At 49.7% G+C, this 24,613-nt stretch overlaps 1 protein-coding gene across 1 annotated transcript in view; it reads left to right on the top strand.

Annotated features, from left to right (window-relative positions):
• Window positions 1-24,613, top strand: part of bmp6 (bone morphogenetic protein 6) — a 136,112-nt gene that overhangs the window by 84,561 nt on the left and 26,938 nt on the right. Inside the window, exon 4 of the mRNA XM_072467003.1 lies at window positions 3,583-3,780. Within this exon, the coding sequence (XP_072323104.1) occupies window positions 3,583-3,780 (198 nt within the window). The remainder of the gene's footprint in view (window positions 1-3,582; window positions 3,781-24,613) is intronic.

The following is a 24,613-nucleotide window of genomic DNA, read 5'->3' as shown; positions in this document are numbered from 1 at the left end:
CAGGCCAGAAATAAAGAAACGCTGTTTCGTTTCAAAACTGCCCTAGCCCATAATTTGCCTCCTAAAATTTTCCACTTTTTTCTTTAAGAAAAAGAGGGTTACTTGATGGTCCTGTTACAACTTGTGTCTGTCAATCCCAAGTACGAAGCATATCTGAATCTATTTTCTGATCCGACAAGAAATTTCAAGGATATCAAAGTTCTGAAACGCAGTGCATTTTGCTAGATTTTTGGCGGAGTTATTTGTATGGAAGTTATTACCGTTTACAGATTGGTTTGATGATCAGGAAGACACCAAAATAAATGATCCACTTCAGTGATTTTATTTTTGTTACATGACCACTTCAATAGTCAAATCTATTGGGCAGCAGTAGCAAAGGTGCCTATTGTGGAATGCAGAGGCAGATTTTCAATGAAACACACAGCTGTAGCGTGGGGCCCCGGCCTGTTAGGGAGAGGTGACTGTTGTGGTGGGAACACCAATCAGTGCCTTGGGAGCTCCTAATTCGCTGATCGGCAGGCAATACAGACCACCTGATTGGTGGACTCCCCTTTAGAGCGGGATAACAGATTGCCAGGTGTTGAGAGGTGGCGGGGACTTAGAGCAGTTCAGACACTGACCATCTGAATTGGTGTGAAGTTTCTGAACTCTCGTCGAGTAGAGCAGCAGCAGGGTTTCTGGCATTTGGTCTGGCAGGCAGTCTGAGGCAAAACCGAGATCGCCGACCTAACATTGGGGTGCAAGCCTGTGAAGCCTTCAGCGAGGCGAGGGGGGGAGCCAATGCCCGCCGAGGGGAACAGCCGGGAGACTCTCAACATCCAGGCCAGGGCTGCGGAGGCCGGGCGGGCAACCAACCAAAAAGAACTGCGGCCACCAGGCCCGATAGCTAGGGAGCCAGCCAGGAGGACAAGTGGTCGTCGTCGGTCAAGGCCCAGCCACCCGAGCGGGAGGTCAGCAAAGCAGCGGTCGGGTGTCACTAGAAAGGCCAGGCAAGCACCGGCGTTGTGTCTCAGGGAAGCTGGGAGCAGCAGCCAGTGGAAACGGGACGATGTGACCAGAGCCAGAGGCCTGTCAGGCAGAATGAGGGGGCTGAACTGGGCAGTAACCGGACTGGGCGGTGAGGACGAGAGAGAAGCAAGGCCAAGCCGGATAGCCAGCGGCAGCAGCTAGCCAGGAGCATGTGCGGTATCAAATGTACAAGATTGTCGTTGTCAGAAGCTAAAGAACATTGAAGTCTGTCGAGCAGTGATCTTGGGTTTCTGTGTCTTGCATTGTGTGAGCAGGGGGTGGGTAGAGTCAGGAGGGCATTGATGTCATTTGGAATGGAACTCTGTCATTGGGGCGGGGCTCAACTTCATGGGGGGGGGGGGGTGAGCTGCCACATCACCAGGGGGCGGGGTGTGTGACGTGGGGGCCCCCGCAAAGAGAGAGGGCGTGGGGCCCCCAGAGGTGCAAGTCAGCCTCTGGTGGAAACAGTCACCACACATTGTGCAGCTGCTGAAGGGCCACAGCCATCACTTCAGAGAAACTCCGAATGGGCAATAAACACGGGTTTTCCTGCAGCAGAGACAGCCCGCCATTGGCTGCCGGCGGGATCTTCCGGTCCTGCCGAAATCAGTGGCAATTTGGAAGACTCTCGTGTCCGCCATCGCCAGGAAACCTGTGACGTGGGTCGGCTTGAGCAGAACCAGGAGATTCCACCGGCTTGAAGGGTTGGAAAACTCCGTCTTCCCAGTGTTACCCAAATCCTAAGAAGAAATGAAATGGGGGAACTGAATTATCTCGCAGCGTCGCATTATCTCGCAGCGACCGTCGCATTATCTCGCAGCGACCGTCGCATTATCTCGCAGCGACCGTCGCATTATCTCGCAGCGACCGTCGCATTATCTCGCAGCGACCGTCGCATTATCTCGCAGCGTAAAAGATAGGAATCGGAGAGGCATCATCACCAGCAATGTTCCCCTGCCTCGGGTGGAACAAGTGGTCATCGTGGGTCAAGGCCCAGCCACCCGAGGTTGGCTCGGTAACTTCCCTCCGATTACAATTGTTTCTCTCAGTCATCAATAGCACCACCGTATTTGCATCAATATTTTCAAAAGATGCAAGAATAACAATTTCTCTCATTTAATAAGTGCCTGGAACATAAGAAAACATTGCAGCATGCTCCACAGGAACATTATGCAACAAAATTTGACATGGAGCTACAAAAGAATATAAGAAGCAGGAGTAGGCCATTCGGCCTTTTGAGCATGCTACCCCACTCACCGTATCTCCATAATGTCTTGATACGTTTGTTTCCATAACCCTTTGAGCGAAGAAGTTTCACCTCGATGGGAATTGTGAAATGGCCGAGCCCTTTTCCTGGGACTGTGGCCCCAGATTCCGGATTCTGCAGCTGGGAAAACGTAGCCCCAGCATCCTCCCTGTCAAGCCCATTGAGAATATCAATGGGACCACCTCTCATTGGTCTAGCTCGCTTGCTCTCTCGCCTCGTAGGTCAACATCAAAAGATATTGGGGGTGCACAGGTGAAATGTTTTGTCAATGTGGTAGGCTTAAAGGAGGAGAGAGAGTTTGAGGGTTATAGGCCGGGAATTCCAGAGCTTGAACCATCGTCCGTGGCCAATAATTGATGCCTTGTGACTCGCAGCTGTAGACTTTCAACAGAAGAATGTCACCTTTTGAATGAAATATGACTGTGGCGAATCGGGATATAATTGCAAAACAACTCTGGAGCAATTAATTTTAGAATATGTCACCACAGTATTAAAAATGTTGATGGGGACAGGGCTATAAAAGAGCATTTGGCCAGGTACACCTGGCAAGCAGCAATCTTGTGTTTAAAGGGATTCTACCAAAAGCATTTCAAAAGAGGCATGCACTGACATATTTGCGGTAAAAGGCAATAAATCGTACTGAGCTAAACAGATGTGGTTCAATTCATCGAATCATAGAATTCCTATAGTGCAGAAGGAGGCCATTCGGCCCATTGAGTCTGCACCGACCCTCAAAGAGCCTCCACCTGACTTAGGCCCACTCCCCTGCTCTATCCACGTAACCCCCACTTAACCTTTGGACACCAAGGTATAATTTACCATGGCCAGTCCACCTAACCTGCACATCTTTGGGCTGTGGGAGGAAACCGGAGCACCCGGAGGAAATCCCACGCAGACACAGGGAGGAACTGCACGCTCCACACAGACAGTCACCTAAGGTCAGAATTGAACCCGGGTCCCTGGCGCTGTGAGGCAGCAGGACTAACCACTGCCGCCCATTCCTGGTATTTACCCACCAACCTTCTGGAAGCTAACTTGGAACTAGCCAAATCAATTTTGGATTATTGGATGCAAGTCAGGGAGACGTTTGCCCATTTAGAACATAGAACATTTAGTGGACTTGAACCCAGAATCCCACTGAGATTACTTGTTTCTGTAAGAAAACGGTGTCAATATGCAGCCTCTGGAATATTCCTAATTATATTCTGAAATGGAAAATAAAAACTAGCACTTGCTGCAGGAAGCAGGTACAGATTGCAACAAGTGTTTTGATTCAGCATGCTAATTGGAATCTCGTGTTCTTGCAGGTCAAAGCATCAACCCCAAACTGGCAGGACTCGTTGGACAGCATGGGCCGCATGACAAACAACCCTTTATGGTGGTTTTCTTCAAAGTCAGTGAGGTGCACATTCGAACAACACGGTCGGCTACCAATAAACGCAGGCACCAAGGCCGCACCAAATCTGCAGCAGTTCAAGAGTCGCCCAGAGCGACAAGCCTAACTGGTAAATAACAGCAGGCGGAGAAGGGGGGGGGTCTTGCAAGTCTTTCATTCTTTGCCCATTTGTGGGAGAGCGGGTTTTATTTTTGATTGTTAAAAAGCGCACTTACTAGCAACGCCTCTTTTTGACTGAGGGCTGAATAAAACTTTTTGTTATTGCAGTATGCAATCTGTCCTTCCAAAAGACATTGATGTATTTCCAACAGTTTATTCCTGAGTCAAAGGACGTTTTGTGCCGCAGGCTTATATCTAATGGGAATTCAATTTAAACTGTACAAACTTTCTCGAGTCCTTCAGTGGCCTGGGTTGGGGAGAAAAGATAATGTAATGTTGTCATGTACTAAATAATTCACTTCCTCTGAAGCTATAAATAAGAACTCTACGGCAAAATATTAATTAGTGCGTACACTTTCAGCAATATCCATTAGCTGTGTTAAATGTGGTTTATTCCTGCCTTAAAATCGGCCTTGCAAGTCGCTCCAAAAGTGCAGTTCTGTTGATGTATTTTGTCTCATCTTTTTGCATCTTCCAAATTGATTTGACCATGAAGGGCAGAATATTTAAATTGAAAATTGTTAAATGGTGCTTTGTTAACAAACAAAAAGTGTGCTTCTGAGAGATGTCAAGTAGAGTCAACCCAACGTAGAGCCAGCCTGAATATAGAAGGCTGAGGGGAAGCATAAGGGAAAATAAAAGAAGCAAACAGAGATTATGAAAAGAGACTGGCAGCTAACATTTAATGAAATCCTAAAGTCGTCTATGAGACATTGTAGATTTCATAGAATTTACAGTGCAGAAGGAGGCCATTCGGCCCATCGAGTCTGCACCGGCTCTTGGAAAGAGCACCCTACCCAAGCCCACACCTCCACCCTATCCCCATAACCCAGTAACCCCACCCAACACTAAGGGAAATTTTGGACACTAAGGGCAACTTATCATGGCCAATCCACCTAACCTGCACATCTTTGCACATGAGAGGGCTGATTGGGGATCGATAAGGGGATTTGTGCCTGGAGGCAGTGGACATAGCTAAACTATAAATGAATACTTGGCATCTGTCCTCAACAAGGAAGATGCTTCCGGAGTAAAGTGAAAGAGGAGGTAACGCATATACTAAAATGATTAAAAATTGATGAGGAAGTGGTGTTGGATAGGCTGTCTGTCTGTGTTGAGAAGGCCCCAGGGCCAGGTGAGATGTATCCAAGAATATTAAAGGAAGTGAGTGGAAATCGTCGAGGCACTGGCCATAATTTTTCGGTCTTCCTTAGACCCGGGGGGTGGTGCCAGAGGATTGGAAAATTGAAAATGTTCTGGCCTTGCTTAAAAAAGATGTAAAATGAGCCCAGCAGCTACAGCCCAGTCGGTTTAACTGGGATGGTGGGCAGAAACAATGGGCTGGGTTCTCCACCATCTGCTGTGGGGTTCCCGATGCAGCGGAGAATTGGACGTTGTGAAGAAAATGGATTTGGCGTCGGGCGCTGATCCATTTCTGGTGCTCCGGTCCTCGGCTAGCGGCAGGATGAAGGTTTGCGCCCAGGCGCCAGCGGGAAGATGCAACTAGGTCTTAATGTCCCATTTGCAGCCACTTAGTGGGCTGGGCACCATGTTCTCGGGCCCTCGTGATTCTCCGGCCGGGAGTCACGTGGGCGGGATTTACTACAGCTATTTCCCAGTGTGGCCCTGGCATGGTGGACCTCACGACAGGTTAAGAGGGTAACTCCTTAAGGAAGTTGCCTTCAAAGTCCATCTGAAACCAGCCCCCCCCCCCACCCCTCTCACAATGCAAGACCTGCCCACCCAAGACCCCCCAGTGACCCCCTAAATAAAGAGACCCTTGTGAGGAAGCCCTCCAGAAAAGCAATCCCTGTCTGGAAGCTAGAGTGTAGCAGTCCAAACAGGGGCAGTGGGAAAAAAATACTGTTGTAACACACTGGGAAATATACCTACTGGCTCACACAGGAAGCAGCACCCTCCAATTCCTGGAAGGAGAAACCAATGACCTGTGTTTAAACCCCTCAGATCCTTGAGCTATAAGCCATTCATTCATTTCTCTTACTGGGCTGTGTTTGACAGCTTCCACACACACACGCAGCTGTCAGCCTTGCTTTATTCATCTTCCTTCACGGCCGTGTAACTCTGAAATGCTCCAACCAATGTTTCAAACATCAACCACTTCAAAGTGAGTTGAATGTCACCCCTGTACTTGGGGGATGGGGGAGTTGAATTGCGTGGGGGAGGAGGTGCGGTGGCCAGCCACTGGAGTTTGCTATCGGGCTCACAATGGAAGCAGGATTCACCTCCAGCGGGAGAACATAGTCTCCCAAACGGAGAATCTCACCCAATAATTCAGGAAAAAATTATTCGTCACTTGGACAAATGCGGGTTATTTAAGGAAATATTTGTTTGTTGAAGGGAGATCGTGTTTAACCAACTTGCTGGAATTTAGTTTGAAGCAGTGACAGAGGGTTGATGGGGGTAATGCCAGTGATGTGGTGTACATGGACTTTCAAAAGGCATTTGACACACTGCCGCACAGCAGACTTGAGAGCAAAGTTATGGTTCGTGAAATAACAGGGACATCAGCAACATGGATATGAAATGGCCTGAGTGACAGGAAAAGGAGAATAGTGGGCAATGGATGTTTGTCCGCCTGGAGGAAGGTTTGTCATGGAGTTCCCCAGGCGTCTGTATTGGGACCCTTGCTCTTCCTGATGTATATCAGAGACTTCGACCTTGGTATGCAGGACACAATTTCAAACTTTGCAGATGATGAGAAACTGAGAAGCAGTGTGAACGGTGAGGAGGGTCGTGTAGAACTTCAAAAAGGACAGATGAGTTGGTGGAATGGGTGAACAAGTAGCCGATGAAGTTCAAAGTGTGAGGTGATTCATTTAGTAGGAAGAACATGGAGGGACAGTATAAAATGAAGGGTGCAAATCTAAAGGGGGTACAGGAGCAAGAGGACCTGGGTATCCATGTGCATTGAAGGTAATGGAACAGGATGAGAAAACAGTTAATAAAGCAGACAACATTATGGGCTTTAGAAATAGGGGCATGGGTTACCAGAGCAAGGAGGGTGATGTTTCATAGAATTTACAGTGCAGAAGGAGGCCATTCGGCCCATCAAGTCAGCACCGGCTCTTGGAAAGAGCACCCTACCCAAGGTCAACACCTCCACCCCATCCCCATAACCCAGTAGCCCCACCCAACACGAAGGGCAATTTTGGACACTAAGGGCAATTTATCATGGCCAATCCATCTAACCTGCACATCTTTGGACTGTGGGAGGAAACCGGAGCACCCGGAGGAAACCCACGCGCACACGGGGAGGACGTGCAGACTCCGCACAGACAGTGACCCAAGCCGGGAATCGAACCTGGGACCCTGGAGATGTGAAGCAATTGTGCTATCCACAATGCTACCGTGTTGAACTTGTAAAAATACACTGGTTCAGCCTCGGCTGAAGCACTGCGTCCAGCTCCGAGTGCCGTACTTCAGGAAAGATGTGAAGGCATGGACGAGTGTCCAGAAAAGATGCAGGAGAATTATTCCAGGGATGAGGAGCTTCAGCTGCGAAGGTAGATGGAAGGAATTTGGGACTGTTTCCTTGGAGAACAGAAGGCTGAGCGGAGATTTGATTGAGGTGTTCAAAAGCATGAGGGGCCTGACCAGAGTAGATGGTGGGGGGCGCTGTTCCCGCTCATAAAAGGACATGGGGACACAGACTTGTGGTAATAATTGGCCAAAGAAGCTATTGAGACCTGAGGAAAAGCGTCTTCACACAGCGAGTGGTTAGGATCGGCTACGCACCAGCTGAGTGAGTGTGGGCAGAGGCAGGCTCCATCAGGACATTCAAAAGGGAATTTGACTGTTGTTTGAAAATGACGAGCGTACAGAGTTAGGGGGGAAGGTCCGAGGTGAATGGCTCATTCGGAGCGCTGACATAGGCAGGATGGTCCGAATGGCCTCCTGCAGTGTAACAACTGTGTTTTGTGGATTCTCTTTTAATTATTCTGTGTCAGGAGACTGGGTGGCAGTGATCTCGTGTGTGTGTGTGTGTGTGTGTGTGTGTGTGTGTGTGTGTGTGTGTGTATAAATGGGGGTGAAATGAAGGGGGAAGAAGATGGGGAGGGGAGCATGTGCGGTGTGGACTATAGGCCACTGAGATGAGAATGGTGAAGTTAGTACAGAGATCTTTTTACAATTATCCGCTTTCTCCAAGGGCACAGCTTGCCCTGTGAATGTCGAAATTATGGTCCGATCGTCTGGCAAAATTGCAAGTTAACAATTGAAGTTTGGCTTGTTCAGTTTTTACTGATACTGTACCGGCTATATTTCTAAATGTGCGTGTTTCCCAGCCCCACCCAAGTGCAGTAAAATCATTCGACACATATTTCGACATGTTCTTTTTATTTTTCATTTGCAGTACACCAGTTCTAGAACAATACCTTCCCTTCAGTCTTTATTTATAAATCAAACTACATGTTTGTTCTTTAAATATCTGTCTTCACCAGCGAGAGCTGTGAAGAGATTTGTGCTTTGGTGTCAATTGTTCATTGGAACAATAACTTTAAAAATAACAAACATGCTCAGTAATAATAATAATCTTTTATTGTCACAAGTAGGCTTACGTTAACACTGCAATGAAGTTACTGTGAAAAGCCCCTAGTCGCCACACTCCGGCGCCCGTTCAGGTACACACAGGGAGAATTCAGAATGTCCAATTCACCTAACAAGCACGTCTTTCGGGACTTGTGGGAGGAAACCGGAGCGCCCGGAGGAAACCCACGCAGACACGGAGAGAATGTGCAGACTCCGCACAGACAGTGACCCAAGCCGGGAATCGAACCTGGGACCCTGGTGCTGTGAAGCCACAGTGCTAACCACTGTGCTACCCACATTGGTGTACTGGGATTGTGCCTGCTTCTGCTGTCACCAGTGCTTGGGGAGAGGGGCCGAGAGTAGGCCATCTTAAGCTTACAAGTGGCTACCTGAAGAGTTGTAGAATCATTGGGTGAGTACGACACACAAGGAGGCCACTCGTCCCACCTACTCCGTGCCGGCTCTCTCCCGAGCAACCCAGTCATTTCCATTTCTCCTGCCCTATCCCTGCCAAAAGTCCGAACAATTTCCTTTACCAATCGTTCACCATCTCTGCTCCCACCAGCTTTATGGGCAGCAGTTTTTCAGGTCATTACCACTCGTTTTGTAAACAAATAAATCTTCCTCACATCCCCACAGCATCCCTTTTTCCCAAATCCTTAAATCCATGTCCCCCTAGTCCTTGTACTATCGGCTAATGGGAGCAGCTATTCATTGTCCACCACATCTAAACCTGTCATAATCTTGTGCACCTCTGTCAAATCCCCCCTCACTCCCAGGAGAGAGACCCCAACACCTCCAGATAAACAAAATCCATCCTCCCTTTAACCATTCTGCCAAAATGAAGAGGTTTGTTCTTAAACCTACAAGCTTAATTGAAAACCTACTCCCAAAATTCATCACCCAGTTAATACTCAAATCCATTTGCAAAGAAAAGCTAGATCACTGATGCACGCAGAGGCACCATTTGAACTCTCAACCATGATGAACAGGAGGTTTGGGGCATGGGTCAGTTGACCCGTTTGGGTTGGGGGGGCTGCGCAAATCTAAAAGATCATAAAAATGGCAGTGGGGTGACAAAAACACTGCAATAAATAGTCCAAAATGAATCGATCTTCCCTTTGATTGTAAGTGAGGTGCAAACTAATTATAATCTATGACCCCCAAATCAAAAATCTTAGCCAAACTTCGAGTTAAAATTGGAACGTTTCTCAGTGACGTTTAGCATTTAGTACACTGATGCAAAATGTCCAGACACTTGGTATAGACCCATTGTAGAATAGACCATTTTTAATTGAATCACATAGAATCTCGACAGTACAGAAGGAGGCCATTTGACCCATCTAGTCTGCACTAACCTTCCCGTTTGAAGAGAAGGCAGAATAAACAAAATGGTACCATTTTTAGCGTGTACAGAGATCTGGGTGTATGTACACAACATTTGACGGTGTAGGCAAAGTTGCGACTTTTTTGAAAGAACTTTGAAACACCGTCTTTATTAATAAGGGAATGGAGCAGCAGAGCAAGGAGGTTACATGAATATGAAATATGGATAGGCCTCGGCTGAGCCCTGTTCAATTCTGTGCCACCACAATCTGGGAAGAATTGGGAGGGAGAGGAGCTTTATGAGAAACGCACCTGGATTGAGGGACTTTCAGTTACGCGGAGAGAGTGGATAAGCAGGGGTTGTTCTTCTTGGGAGCAGAGAAGGTTAAGAGGAGATTTGACTGAGGTGTTCACAATCTTTGAGTGGTGTTCATAGCGCAGCTGAGGTGGAACTGCAGCAGAAGAATTGGAAGCCGGAGGGCATGGAGTTAAAGCAATTTGCAAAGGAATGAGAGATGGCCTGAGGGAGCAGGTTTTCACCGTGCCTGATTGTGATCAGGAAAGCATTGCCTTAAGAAGCAGTTTCAACAGGAGCATTCGAAAGAGAGTTGGATAAATAGTTGAAGGGGGAGAAACTGTGGGAATTGGGAAAGAGACGGGGAATGGATGAATTGGACAGCTCTGCCAAAGAGGCAGTCGCGTCGCAATGGGCTGAATGGCATCCTTTAGTGATCTATCATTCTGTAATTGTAGCTATCCTCACTCAGTAAATGGAAAATCTACAGTGGAGTCCCTGTTGCTCGGGCTTTTTTTCAATTTTCAGTGTCATTGTTGGGTTTTAATCTTCGTTTCCATTGATTGTTGTGTGCTGATCTTGAACCCATGAGAATTTAAGTATGGGATAATTTTCAGTTTCGGCACATTATCGCAAGAGGTTTCAGGCAGTTGGATTGGGCTAATCTTGCACCCTTCCAAAAAGGTTTTCTTTAAATGAATGGAATCTTCCTCCAGGATTTTTGATGCGAAAATGGTTCTGCCTCCTCATTCCTCGCAGGTGGAGGCACGGACCTCATGGTGCAGATACAGTTTCCTGTGTCGGATCGTATCAATAGGACTAAAGATTTATGTAAATCTGGAGGATGTTTAATTTAACCTTAATCCTGTTACTCATAAAGATGTTAGTTATCATGAGGTTTGTAGAAGGTCTCTGTTCCTTTCAACTGGCCAAGTCAATCGACCAAGAGTGAAGCACGTGTCATTCTCGTTTTATGTGAAGTTGTTAATTTTGCCACATCAGCCAACAGGTGTTAATTAATTCATTGATTTCTAATTTCTGGCAGGCTACAGAATGAGTAATCTTTAAATCCAGTTAGCATAGATTGCGAAAATAGCTTGTCTATTGCTTTGTATTATGATATCTGCACAGCGATGTGGGAAATGACAGCTGTAACTTCTCTGTGCAAAAAAATGCAAAACTTCTGTTACATTTTAATCACATTCACGTGTTAAAGAAGTGCGGTGCTGGGGAAGATGCTATTTTTTTTCCTAAGTTCATCATGCCGAACATGACATCAGAATGCTTGTTTATTTTAAATTTTGGCTGAAATTGGGCCCGTGCAGTTGAGAAATAAAATGTGAGAAAATCTTCGCTAATTCCAAGAGATAATTTATTGATATTTTACAATGAAGGCAACGTGCATTTACAGTTAGTGCCTCCTGTGTTCAGCTTCATTTTTGGGCAACCCATTTCCGCTGGATTCGAGCGTCCACTCTCTCGCCTGCTGGGGGCCGCCCTCGCCTGCTGGGGGCCGCCCTCGCCTGCTGGGGGCCGCCCTCGCCTGCTGGGGGCCGCCCTCGCCTCTCCCTCGCCTGCTGGGAGCCGCCGTCGCCTCGCCCTCGCCTGCTGGGGGCCGCCGTCGCCTCGCCCTCGCCTGCTGGGGGCCGCCACCGTCTCGCCCTCACCTGCTGGGGGCCGCCACCGCCTCGTCCTCACCCTCAACTGCGGGGGGCCGCCGACGCCTCTCCCTTGCCTGATGGAGGCCGCTACCGCCTCACCCTCACCTGCTGGGGGCCGCCGTCGCCTCGCCCTCTCCCTCGCCTGCTGGGGCCCACCACCGACTCGCTCTCACCTGCTGGGGGCCGCCGACGCCTCACCCTTGCCTGATGGAGGCCGCCACCGTCTCGCCCTCGCCTGCTGGGGGCCGCCCTCGCCTGCTGGGGGCTGCCACCGCCTATCCCTCGACGGCTGGGGCCCGCCACCGTCTCGTCCTTGACTCGCCCTCGCCTGCTCGGGGCCACCTTCGCCCTCGCCTGCTGGGGCCCGCCACCGCCTCGTCCTCGCCTCGCCTGCCTGGGCCCGCCACCATCTCGCCCTCGCCTGCTCGGGGCCACCTTCGCCCTCGCCTGCTGGGGCACGCCACTGCCTCGTCCTCTCCTCGCCCTCGCCTGCTGGGGCCCGCCACCGTCTCGTCCTCGCCCTCGCCTGCTCGGGGCCACCTTCGCCCTCGCCTGCTGGGGCCCGCCACTGCCTCACCCTCGCCTGCTGGGGCCCGCCACCGTCTCGTCCTCGCCTGCTCGGGGCCACCTTCGCCCTCGCCTGCTGGGGGCTGCCACCGTCTCGCCCTCGCCTACTCGGGGCCACCTTCGCCCTCGCCTGCTGGGGGCTGCCACCGCCTCGCCCTCGCCTGCTGGGGCCCGCCACCGCCTCACCCTCGCCTGCTGGGGCCCACCACTGTCTCGCCCTCGCCTGCTGGGGGCCGCTATCGCCTCGCCCTCGCCTGCTGGGGCCCGCCACTGTCTCGCCCTCGCCTGCTGGGGGCCGCTATCGCCTCGCCCTCGCCTGCTGGGGCCCACCACCGCCTCACCCTCGCCTGCTGGGGCCCGCCACTGTCTCGCCCTCGCCTGCTGGGGGCCGCTATCGGCTCGCCCTCGTCTGCTGGGGCCCACCACCGGCTTGCCCTCGCATGCTGGAGACCGCCCTTGCCTGCTTGAACCCGCCACCACCTCACTCTCGCCTGCTGGGGCCAGCCACATTGTGGCCACGCCCTCGCCTGCTGGGGACTGCCATCGTCTCACCATCGCCTGCTGCGGCCCGTCCTCGCATGCTGGGGCCCCTCCTCCCCCTCGCCTGCTGGGGCCCCTCCTCCCCCTCGCCTGCTGGGGCCCCTCCTCCCCCTCGCCTGCTGGGGCCCCTCCTCCCCCTCGCCTGCTGGGGCCCCTCCTCGCCCTCGCCTGCTGGGGCCCCTCCTCGCCCTCGCCTGCTGGGGCCCCTCCTCGCCCTCGCCTGCTGGGGCCCCTCCTCGCCCTCGCCTGCTGGGGCCCCTCCTCCCCCTCGCCTGCTGGGGCCCCTCCTCCCCCTCGCCTGCTGGGGCCCCTCCTTCCCCCTCGCCTGCTGGGGCCCGTCCACCCCTGCTGGGAACTGCCATCATCTCACCATCGCCTGCTGGGGCCCCTCCTCGCCTGCTGGGAACTGCCATCATCTCACCATCGCCTGCTGGGGCCCCTCCTCGCCTGCTGGGGCCCCTCCTCACCCTCGCCTGCTGGGACCCCTCCTCGCCCTCGCCTGCTGGGGCCCACCACTTCCTCGCTCTCGCCTGCTGTGGCCAGAGAATTCTTCGAGACAGGATCTATTCCCATTTGGAAGCAAATGGACGTATTAGTGAGAGGCAGCATGGTTATGTGAAGGGGAGGTCGTGTCTCACTAACTTGATAGAGCTTTTCGAAGAGGTCACAAAGATGATTGATGCCGATAGGGCAGTGGATGTTGTCTATATGGACTTCAGTAAGGCCTTTGACAAGGTCCTTCATGGTAGACTAGTACAAAAGGTGAAGTCACACGGGATCAGGGGTGAGCTGGCAAGGTGGATACAGAACTGGCTAGGTCATAGAAGGCAGAGAGTAGCAATGGAAGGATGCTTTTCTAATTGGAGGTCTGTGACTAGTGGTGTTCCGCAGGGATCAGTGCTGGGACCTTTGCTGTTTGTAGTATATATAAATGATTTGGAGGAAAATGTAACTGGTCTGATTAGTAAGTTTGCAGACAACACAAAGGTTGGTGGAATTGCGGATAGGGATGAGGACTGTCAGAGGATACAGCAGGATTTAGATTGTTTGGAGACTTGGATGGAGAGATGGCAGATGGAGTTTAATCCGGACAAATGTGAGATAATGCATTTTGGAAGGTCTAATGCAGTTTGGGAATATACAGTGAATGGTAGAACCCTCAAGAGTATTGAAAGTCACAGAGATCTAGGAGTACAGGTCCACAGGGTCACTGAAAGGGGCAACACAGGTGGAGAAGGTAGTCAAGAAGGCATACGGCATGCTTGCCTTCATTGGCCGGGGCATTGTGTATAAGAATTGGCAAGTCATGTTGCAGCTGTATAGAACCTTAGTTAGGCCACACTTGGAGTATAGTGTTCCATTCTGGTCGCCACACTACCAGAAGGATGTGGAGGCTTTAGAGAGGGTGCAGAAGAGATTTACCAGAATGTTGCCTGGTATGGAGGGCATTAGCTATGAGGAGCGGTTGAATAAACTCGGTTTGTTCTCACTGGAACGACGGAGGTTGAGTGGCGACCTGATAAAGGTCTACAAAATTATGAGGGGCATAGACAGAGTGGATAGTCAGAGGCTTTTCCCCAGGGTAGAGGGGTCAATTACTAGGGGGCATAGGTTTAAGGTGAGAGGGGCAAGGTTTAGAGTAGATGTACGAGGAACGTTTTTTTTACACAGGGTAGTGGGTGCCTGGAACTCGCTGCTGGAGGAGGTGGTGGAAGCAGGGACGATAATGACATTTAAGGGGCATCTTGACAAATACATGAATAGGATGGGAATAGAGGGATACGGATCCAGGAAGTGTAGAAGATTATAGTTTAGTCGGGCAGCATGGTCGGCACGGGCGTGGAGGGCCGAAGGGCCTGTTCCTGTGCTGTACTTTTCTGTGTTCTTTGTTCTTTACTGCTCACCCTCCAACTACAAGCTTGTCCCTTTCTGCATTTTCAGCTGATACACTCACGAGCGAGCAGATTTACTGCATTTTTACCCCATCTCTCGTCTTTTGGTGGGTCATGTGTCATGGCACGATGTATTTAATTGTAAACCCACCCCGAATTAATATAAGTGTAATCAATTACCCGACTAATCCAGTGCACTCCAGGCTGGTTCCCTACATTCTGCCCTCCATAAACCTTAAGGTCAATCAAAAGTCTGTCGCCTGTGTCTTAACTCTTGGCGAGTCCTGCTGTCCTATCAACCCTGTGCTCACTGACCTATATAGCTTCCTGGTCAAGCAGTGTCTTGCCTTTATAGCTCTCACCCTTGTTTTCAAATCCCTTCGGCCCTTCCTTAGTCTTGCAATCTCCTCCAGGCCGCACAGCTGTCCAGTATCTCTTCTCTCATCCTGGCCATTTGTGTGTTCCTGATTTATAATTGTTCCACCATTAATGCTTTCAGATGCCTGGACCCTAACATTGGAATTCCCTCCCTACACCTCTCCGCTCCTCTTTCCTAAAGACACTCGACCTTCCTCGTTGACCCTGCTTTTGACCTGCTGACCCAATATCTGCTCGCGTCACCCAGTGCCAGGTTATTTTATAATGCTCCGGTGAATCATTCCGGGATGTTTTATTATGCCAACGGTGCTATTTGTTGTTGTAAAATCCCAAGAAGCCCTTGTCCTGGTGTCGTTCCCGTCAATGCAACTTCTGGGGAGGAAAGTCAACTAAAGAGCTGAGGGACGGGATTTTCCAGCCTTCCCGGCGGCGAAGCTGGCCCGCCATTGGCCAGCGGCCGGATCTTCTGGGCCCGCCGATGTCTACGGGGGGAGGGGGGGGGGGGTTCTGCATGCCCCACACCCTATTCCGGTGGGAAGGGCCAGGAAAGTTTGGCCACTGATTTAGCTGAACTCTAGTCATGACATTAGACGTGCTCTGCGCGTGGCCCCATCAACATCCCCACCCCCACCTGATTGAAGCACAATCACGTTGGCCCGCACCCCTCAGGAAATGGGAATGTCGCCTCTGAATCTGTCGTGTTTGTTTTTGTTGTTGCTTACTTTGTAAATCGCGCGCCTCACACATCCTGCTGCAAAATCTCACCACCGGAAACTGCGTTGTCAGTTTGCCAAATTCCAGATCATTTTGGGTGAGGTGAAATCCGTGGGACCTTGCCAACGGTCCCCTGAATCCACCTGATCATAGATCATAAAATCTACAGTGCGTAAAGAGGCCATTCTTCCCATCGAGTCTGTACCGGCCCTTGGAAAGAGCACCCTACTTAAGCCTATGCCTCCACCCTAACCCAGTAACCCCACCTAACCTTTTGGACACTTAAGGGGCAATTTTAATCCACCTAACCTGCACATCTTTGGACTATGGGTGGAAACCGGAGCACCCGGAGGGAACCCACGCAGGCGTGGGGAGAAAGTGCAAACTCCACACGGTCTCCCAAGGCCGGAATTGGACCCGGTAGCTGGAGCTGTGAAGCAGCAGTGCTAACCACTGTGCCACCGCGGCACCCTAAGTGTTGCTGCGTTCAATCCAAAACTCTCTCCTGTTCTTTAGCTCTGGGTAGGAATCCAGCGATTGGCTGACCAGTGTGAGGAACTCATTCAGCCCCAAATGGAGAAAATATTTTGTCCTTTTTTTCAAGTTTTTAAAAAAAAAAAGATGCAAGCAGCGGAAAGTCATTAATCATAGGGCTGAATCCATGTTTCCACTCAGTTGCGACCGGCCCCTGTTTTTTCTCAACTAGCAAAGCAGGAAAATGTGGACATAATTGTATGTCTTAAAAGCTGTGCGGACGACCTCTGCCCGAGTATTGGGCTGAAGGAAATACTGTTTCAAAAAAAAAAAGGACCCAAAAAATGGGCCCTCGCCTGAAATCTCCGTCTCAAACTGCTCCTGATGGAATTGAACCCCTTCCCCTTCATTGTTACCCGGCTGAGGCAGAATAATCAGTGTTCACCATCTTCACAAGGATGCTGGCAGAAAGCAAAGGGCTTGGCAAAAGGGTTAATAATACCTTTTGTGGAGTTGTTTTGTTAAGCTGTCACTTAACATTTATTAAATACCTTTGAGCTTAATTGTAGCTGTTTGAGGGACTTTCTTTCAGCGGCTTGTTAGAAGCAGATCCGGCCATTTAATGTGTGGCATAAATGTTTATGAGCAGGAAGTAAACTAGAAACTCTTTTTTTTAATTTTTATTGGTGCCACTTTGTAGCATTTACTATCAGTGGAATCTCAAAGCAGACAGTTTCTTGTTTAGCTTAATGAGGCATCCAGTGGTGTGCGTGTGGAAATGCAACACTAACTACTGTATTATCGATTAACGACACGATGGTCAATGCATCTGTAGTGATCCTAATTAAAGTTTAATTAGTGCACACGCGTGGAGAAGACAGAACATTCCGTTAAATGGCTGCAATCATAGCTAATGTGCAAAAAAAACCTTAATGGGAATACCCTGTAGGCACCCAAATCCTTTTATTTGCTTGTCTACATTAAGTAACAATTGTCGCGGGTCTGAATTGGTGCCTGAGCTTGCGTAAAAAGGTCACTCCGCTGACAATGTGACCATTTATCTAAATGAGTACAGAGGTAATGGTATTGGGGCAGAAGGCAGTGGAAAGGGCATTCAAAATGTATGGTGTGGGTCAGATCACTGATTATGCACTGTGGCCTTTTCGGGACTGTATTACTGAAGATCTGGATGCTCGGCTAGTTAAGTTAATAATGGGTGTCAAGTGGTTGCTTAGTTCGATCTGCCTGGGGTGTGCGCTACCAAGTTCATAAAAGAAGCAGAACATGATTATACCATGCAACGTAGATAGAGGCCAATGCTGGCTGGACCTTTTTTTATTTGGCACGACTTTCTAGTGGAGATGCAAACCTATAAAAGACCATCTTTGTTAAGTTATAACCTCTTGGCACACATAGGATTACATAGGATATATATGGCACAGAAAGAACTAGGAGCAGGAGTAGGCCATCTGGCCCTTCGAGCCTGCTCCGCAGAACAGGACATCTAAGCCAACTGTGCCATCCCTGATCTCCATAGGTGGCCATGTCTTTTGCCGGCTGCTGGTACTGTTTAATTTTGTCTGTTAACTCTCCTGTGGAGTGCCATGGGCTGTTTCACTGCACCAAAACTGCTGTATAAATGCAAATATTGTCAGCGACTTTGTACAGGGCAACCTGTGGCGTAGTGGGTAGTGCCCCCCCCCCCCCCCCCCCCCCCCCCCCAGTCTCTTGTCCAGAAGTTCTGGGTAATGCGGTCGAAACAATTCGATCATTAACCTGTAAATCTTTCCAATCCGCAGGTGGTAAGAGTGGGAGAGCCTGCTGGTCAGCCGTGCCTGATGTGGAGAGGCACCTTTCAAGCTGTAGCCTCTGTTGATAGGCTAACAACCTGTCCTTGGGCGGGGTTGTCAGAGGAGCCTCACTGATGCTCCAGTCCTCTCTGCACAGCCTCTGGTCACTTCCAGCTGAATTTGGGTCCAAAGTTACTGTGGGGCCATCTTTTAGCTGGGTGAGTTGGCAAACCTGGATGGCGAGGTATCAAGAGGAGCCTTTCTAAACAAAAACAAAATAGAAGAGTAGGATAGTGCAAAGAGGTAGAGGGAGAAAAGCGCAAAAACCTAACGTGCCAAACTTCAGACTATCTTGGTTGAAATGCAGAAGAGGAAGGAAGATACAGAGTGCCCATGGGAGGAAAACTGGAGGCGGGTGGGAAGGACGGAGGGTGACTGGCTGTCAGATTAAAGGAAAATGGGCAGTGCAGTGCCCGACCATTCTTCAAATATATATTGGTGACCTGGATTTGTGTTTACAGGGCATCTGTTCAGTGTTTGCAGGTGACACAAAATGTAGCCAACGGTGACATAGACTGGTGAAAGGGGCAGACATACGGCAGATCCAGTTTAACGCAGAGAATCATGACGTGATGCATTTTGGAAGGAAGAATGAGGGGAGGCCATATAAAGCAGTAGCACAGTTTCCCGGGGGATGCAGGAACAAAGATTTATGTGCTCACACACACATGCACCTCTGAAGGCAGCAGGACAAGTTGAACTAAGAGCTGAAAATGCTGGACCTACTCCGCAGGTCTGGAAGATGCGTGCAGAGAGAAACAATTAGCGGGTTAAATGTTTCAGGCCTTTGGGCACAGGTTCTGAGGCAGGAAGCCTTGAAAAATGATGCAGGAACGTATATCTGGTGTCTTCCTGCCATTTTGCCAGCGGTAGGAAAGGTGGCAGATGGCTCGCCCACCAGGAGCTTAAGTGAGCTATTTAAGCGCCAATTATGGACCTCTCCCCACCTCTGCCGACATTTGCCCAGAGATGGGGGGGGGGGGGAGATCTTCCATCAGGTAAATGCTGGCAGCCTCCTAGAAGGCTCCAGCGGGTGAATGGTGGCCCTTCATTTTGTCACATGAAGGGCCCCAGCAGCACCAGTGCCACCTGCCCTCTGTGACCACCCCCCAAATCCCCTCTGCGGGGCCCCTGGGAAGCTGCACCTCTGTCGACGTGTGCTCTTCCTCCAGATGCAGTGCCGGCAGTGGCCACCAGTGGCACTGCTGAGCTGCCAGCCCAGTAATTTCTAGCAGCTCTTGCAGGTGACCGTCATATTAGCAGGAGGGCAGCTCCAGCAGCGACCACTTGATTGGCCGATGTCCGTAAAGTGAGGCCCTGGGTCTCTTCGCCTGCCAGTGTGGGGTCACAACCTCCTCTGCTTCTGACCTCTATGGTGGACCCCCGACCGTCACAGCAAAAATCTCAGCCAACATTCCAGGTCTTTGCCCTTGCATCAGACTGGGAAAAGTTTAAAAACGTAAAGAGTTTTAAGCAAGCGAAAAGCAGGGAGAGGGTGATAAACGAGAAAGAAGATTTGTGATAGGGTGGAAGGTAGGAGAGATTAAAAGGCAACGTTTCATGGTGCAAAGCCGAAGGGAGTGGCAATGGGGGCAGATAGAGATCTGCCTAGAGGAGGTGTGAATGGCAGCATCCTGACAAACTGCTGTCTGAAAGCTAAGGAGTAGGGTAGCACGAGTCATTAGCACTGTGGCTTCACAGCGCCAGGGTCCCAGGTTCGATTCCCACCAGGTCATTGTCTGTGCGGAGTCTGCACGTTCGCCCCGTGTGCGCGTGGGTTTCCTCCGGGTGCTCCGGTTTCCTCCCACAGTCCAAAGATGTGCAGGTTAGGTGGATTGGCCATGATAAATTGCCCTTAGTCTCCAAAAAGGTTAGGAGGGGCTATTGGGTTACGGGGATAGAGTGGAAGTGGCCGGGCTTAAGTGGGTCGGTGCAGACTCGATGGGCCGAATGGCCTCCTGCACTGTGTTCTATGAATAGAGAGTAGAGGAGGGGAAAAAACAAAAATTGGCGAAGCAATATCAAACAAAATGGGGGCAGATTTAAATTTCTGAATTCCATCTCGAAGGCGGTAAAGTGTCCAGCTGATGAATGAGGTGATGTTTCTCCGGCTACTATTGAGCTTCAACAGAACACAGGCCGAGGACAGAGAGGTCGGAGTGGAAATTGGGTGGACGATTAAAATGACCACAGGCAACGGGAAGCTCGGGGTAGTGCACGCGGACTGAACGGAGCTGTTCCTCAAAATGCTCATCCATTCTGTGTTTCACCTCCCGTGACCATACCGTGAGCAGTAAATACGGGATACTGTATTGAAAATTGTACAAGTAAACCACTGTTTCATCTGGAAAGCGTGTTGGGGGCCCTGGATGGTGAGAAGGGAGGAGGCAGGGAAGGGGCTTGTGTGGAAAGATGCCATAGAAATTTGGGGGCGGCAAGAGGAATGAACCAGAGTGTGGCAAAGGAAACTACCCCTTCGCAATGCTGAAAAGGGGAAAATGTGGTAGATTTGACAGAGGACACCCTGTTGCATGCAGTGGGGGGCTGGTGGGGTGAAAGATGAGGGCAGGGGTTACCCTATCTGGGTTCTGGAAGGGAGTGGAAGGAATGAGAGCAGAAATGGGGAAGACGATTGGGAATCTAGGATCAGGGGACGCAACTTCAAAATAAGGGGGAAGCCACTTGCGTGTGTTTAAAGCATCAAGGGTGTTTAAAGCAGAGATTGGCAAATTCCTAAATACCAATGACGTAAAGGATTATGGGGATGGTGTAGGGAGGAAAAGGCATTGAAATGGATGATCAGCCATGATATTGAATGGCAGAGCAAACCTGATGAGCTGATTGGCTTCCTATGTTCCGAAGTCGGGTGACTATGATGTTGGAGGCTGTGGAGGGCAGATCTCCAGAGGAGATGAAGTCAGTTACAGTCCTGGATACAATGACTTGATGTTTGGTAGTGGGGTCATGGCCCAGTGGTTAGCTAGAAGAATGTATCCGGGGACCACAGAATCTTTACAGTGCAGAAGGCAATTTGGCCCACCTGCACCGTCCCACTCCCTGCCTTATCCCTGTTCCCTTGCACATTCCTTCTTTTCAGACCGCAATCCTTTTGAACCCCTCCATTGAACCTGCCTCCACCACCCTCTCAAGAAGTTCGTTCCAGACTCCAACCACCGTCTCGGTGAATAAAGAACGTCCTCGCATCACTTTTATACTTTGCCAATTATTTTTAATCTATCTCTCGTATTTGATCTCTTCAGTCGGCGCAGTTTCTCGCTACTTACCCTGTCCATATCCTTGAATACCTCTCGGCCTTCCTGTCTCCGAGAAAAACAGTCCCATCCCCTACCATCTATCCTCTTAGCTCCAGTTCTTTATCCCTGGAATCACTCTTAGGAATTTCCTCTGTACTCTCTCCAACGGTGGTTCACATCTTTCCTCAAGAGGGGTTCCCAGAACAGGAGGCAGTAATCCAGTTGAGGCCCAACTAGTGTCATATATAAGTTCAACATGTCCTCCTTATTCTTACATTCAGCGCCCCTATTAATAAAGCCTACAGCACTATATGCTTTATTAACTGCTCTCAACATGCCCTTCCGCCTTCAATGACTTGTGTACAAATACACAAAGGTGCCTCTGTCCCTGCACCTCCTTTAGAGATTCTCCCTTTATATTATGCTGTCCCTCCATTTTCTTCCTGCATCGCCTCGCACTTCTCTGCACTTAACTTCATCTGCCACCTGTCTGCCCAATCCACCAGCATGTCTGCCCAATCCCCCTTTTGAAGCTGACCATGCTTCCAATCATTGTATCATCTTCAAATTTTGAAGTCATGCCATGTCACAGTCTGGGGCATGAACCAATAAAATCAGGAAGAGCAAAGTTTCCAACACTTGGGGTTAAGGAGTTGTTGTGCGGTCTCTGCAAGGTTGAGAGGGTGGCAACACCCTTGTTAGTGGGTTTGATAACAATGGCAAGGTTAGACCTGAGACACCAATGTGCTGCAATTTCAGAGGAAGCCAAGTTAGAATGAGCCAGGGGAGCAGAGAAATTGAGATGGCTGATGTTTTGTGAGCGGTTCTTGGTGATGAGATCTAGAGAGGGTAAACGGCCAAAGGAAGGGGTCCAGATGGAGAGGGACTCCTGTGGAAGAATAAAAGGGTCCTCTCTGTGTAGGGGTAATCTCCTGGATGTGAAAGTGAGTCAGAAGAGAGTCATTTGGAGAGCTGGTGCAGACACGATGGGCCAAATGGCTTCCTTCTACGCTGTACCAATTCTATGAAAATTAGTGTAGAGTCGTGCTGATCTTGGAATTAATTGGAGTGGGATTGTAAGGGGATGAAGCTGAGGCCTTTGCTAAGGACAGATTGTTTAGGATCAGAGAGGGGAAGGCTGGAGGGCATTGGCAAGGGGCGAGATTGGAAGAAGGGATATGGTCAGGGGAGTGAGGGAAGAAAGATCCGCGGGAGTGTTGCTGCCCGTGACTTGTTGAAGCCTGTCATCCTTTACACCCAAAAGGCCGAAAAAAGTACCGGTTGAGAACTCTAATGCTGCTGGAAAGAGAGGCACAGGTAACAACAGGAGGGAAGTTCTGCTCACCCGTTATAAATCGCAGATCTCTGCTGGCACATCGTGTCCAATTCTGATGCTTCAGGAAAATGCCATGCGTGGGGAATGGGAACTGTGACAATCTCGGTAGACACCAAAAAGGGATCCCACTAACCCAAAGGAAAGAAAACTGATGGACACATTTTCACTGGGTAAAACATTTGCTGTAACAAACGTACTAAAACCAACATAATTATCTCATCTCCGTGATTCTGAACACCTTTTTGTGCAGGACCCCAGCACAAAGATGCCATGGGACTGTGCCAAGTCATTTAGATTATTGATCCTGACACCGTCTGTAATGGGGGATAACGAGCAGGAGAAGGAGTGGGCTCTCTTCCTCAGGCAAGGTGTATTGGACATTTGTAAAGAATTCAGATGAGGGGGCGGCATGTGGTGCAGTGGTTCGCACTGGGACTGCGGCGCTGAGGACCTGGGTTCGAATCCCGGCCCTGGGTCACTGTCCGTGTGGAGTTTGCACATTCTCCCCATGTCTGCGTGGGTTTCACTCCCACAACCCAAAGATGTGCAGGTTAGGTGGATTGGCCACGCTAAATTGCCCCTTAATTAGAAAAAAAAAGAATTGGCTACTCTAAAATTTAAAAAAAAAAATCAGAATGAAGCAGCTGTAACATAATTCTTACAAACCTCGCGTAGTACTGAAAATCTTATCCCAGTAATTACAGCCCAATGTCAACTCTTTGCATCCAGAAATAACTTGAGACCAGGTTGCTTAATGGTCTAACTAGTCATAGAATCATAGAAGTTTACAGCATGGAAACAGGCCCTTCGGCCCAACCAGTCCATGCCGCCCAGTTTTTACCATTAAGCTAGTCCCAGTTGCCCGCACTTGGCCCATAACCCTCTATACCCATCTTACCCATATAACTATCTAAATACTTTTTAAAAGACACAATTGTACCCGCCTCTACTACTACCTCTGGCAGCACATTCCAGACACTCACTACCCTCTGAGTGAAGAAATTGCCCCTCTGGGCCCTTCTGAGTCTCTCCCCCCTCACCTTAAACCTATGCCCTCTAGTTTTAGACTCCCCTACCTTTGGGAAAAGATGTTGACTATCTACCTTATCTATGCCCCTCATTATTTTATAGACCTCTATAAGATCACCCCTAAGCCTCCTACGCTCCAGGGAAAAAAGTCCCAGTCTATCCAGCCTCTCCTTATAACTCAAACCATCAAGTCCCGGTAACATCCTAGTAAATCTTTTCTGCACTCTTTCTAGTTTAATAATATCCTTTCTATAATAGGGTGACCAGAACTGCACACAGTATTCCAAGTGTGGCTGTACCAATGTCTTGTACAACTTCAACAAGACGTCCCAACTCCTGTATTCAATGTTCTGACCAATGAAACCAAGCATGCCGAATGCCTTCTTCACCACCCTGTCCACCTGCGACTCCACCTTCAAGGAGCTATGAACCTGTACTCCTAGATCTCTTTGTTCTATAACTCTCCCCAACTAGTATTTCCTTCCAGGGCAAGCTATCTCATTAGAAACCTCTTGACGCCACAAAATGTTACTTTCCCACTTGACTTGGCAGCTGGTATAAAATTTTACCCCCCCCCCCCCGGCGCCCATCAGAAAGAATGGTTTCCCTCCGACTACCCTGACACATCCCCAACTATCGTTCGTGGTCTAACCTCCTCCCCACTGAGCTCCCATCAAAGCCTCTGATTCAGAATCCTGGCTAAATTCTACCTGGATTTTCTGTGTCTTTGGTGCATCTTGAAACTTGCCTGATGTAGCAGGGCTTGCTGAGAGATCATCGCTCTCTCTGCACCTCCATTTCTTAAACTCCCTACGTGTCCTGTGGTTTGAGAACCACTCATGCAAGGGAATTTAGTGGTTCAAATGCATCTTTCAGGTGGCTGTTTGAATGCAGCCAGGTAAAATTTCCACGGGGGACT

This window comes from Scyliorhinus torazame, chromosome 11 (assembly GCF_047496885.1).
Source record: "Scyliorhinus torazame isolate Kashiwa2021f chromosome 11, sScyTor2.1, whole genome shotgun sequence".
NCBI lineage: Eukaryota > Metazoa > Chordata > Chondrichthyes > Carcharhiniformes > Scyliorhinidae > Scyliorhinus > Scyliorhinus torazame.
The sequence above is the reverse complement of the archived record's forward strand: the minus strand, read 5'-3'. Positions and strand labels throughout refer to the sequence as shown.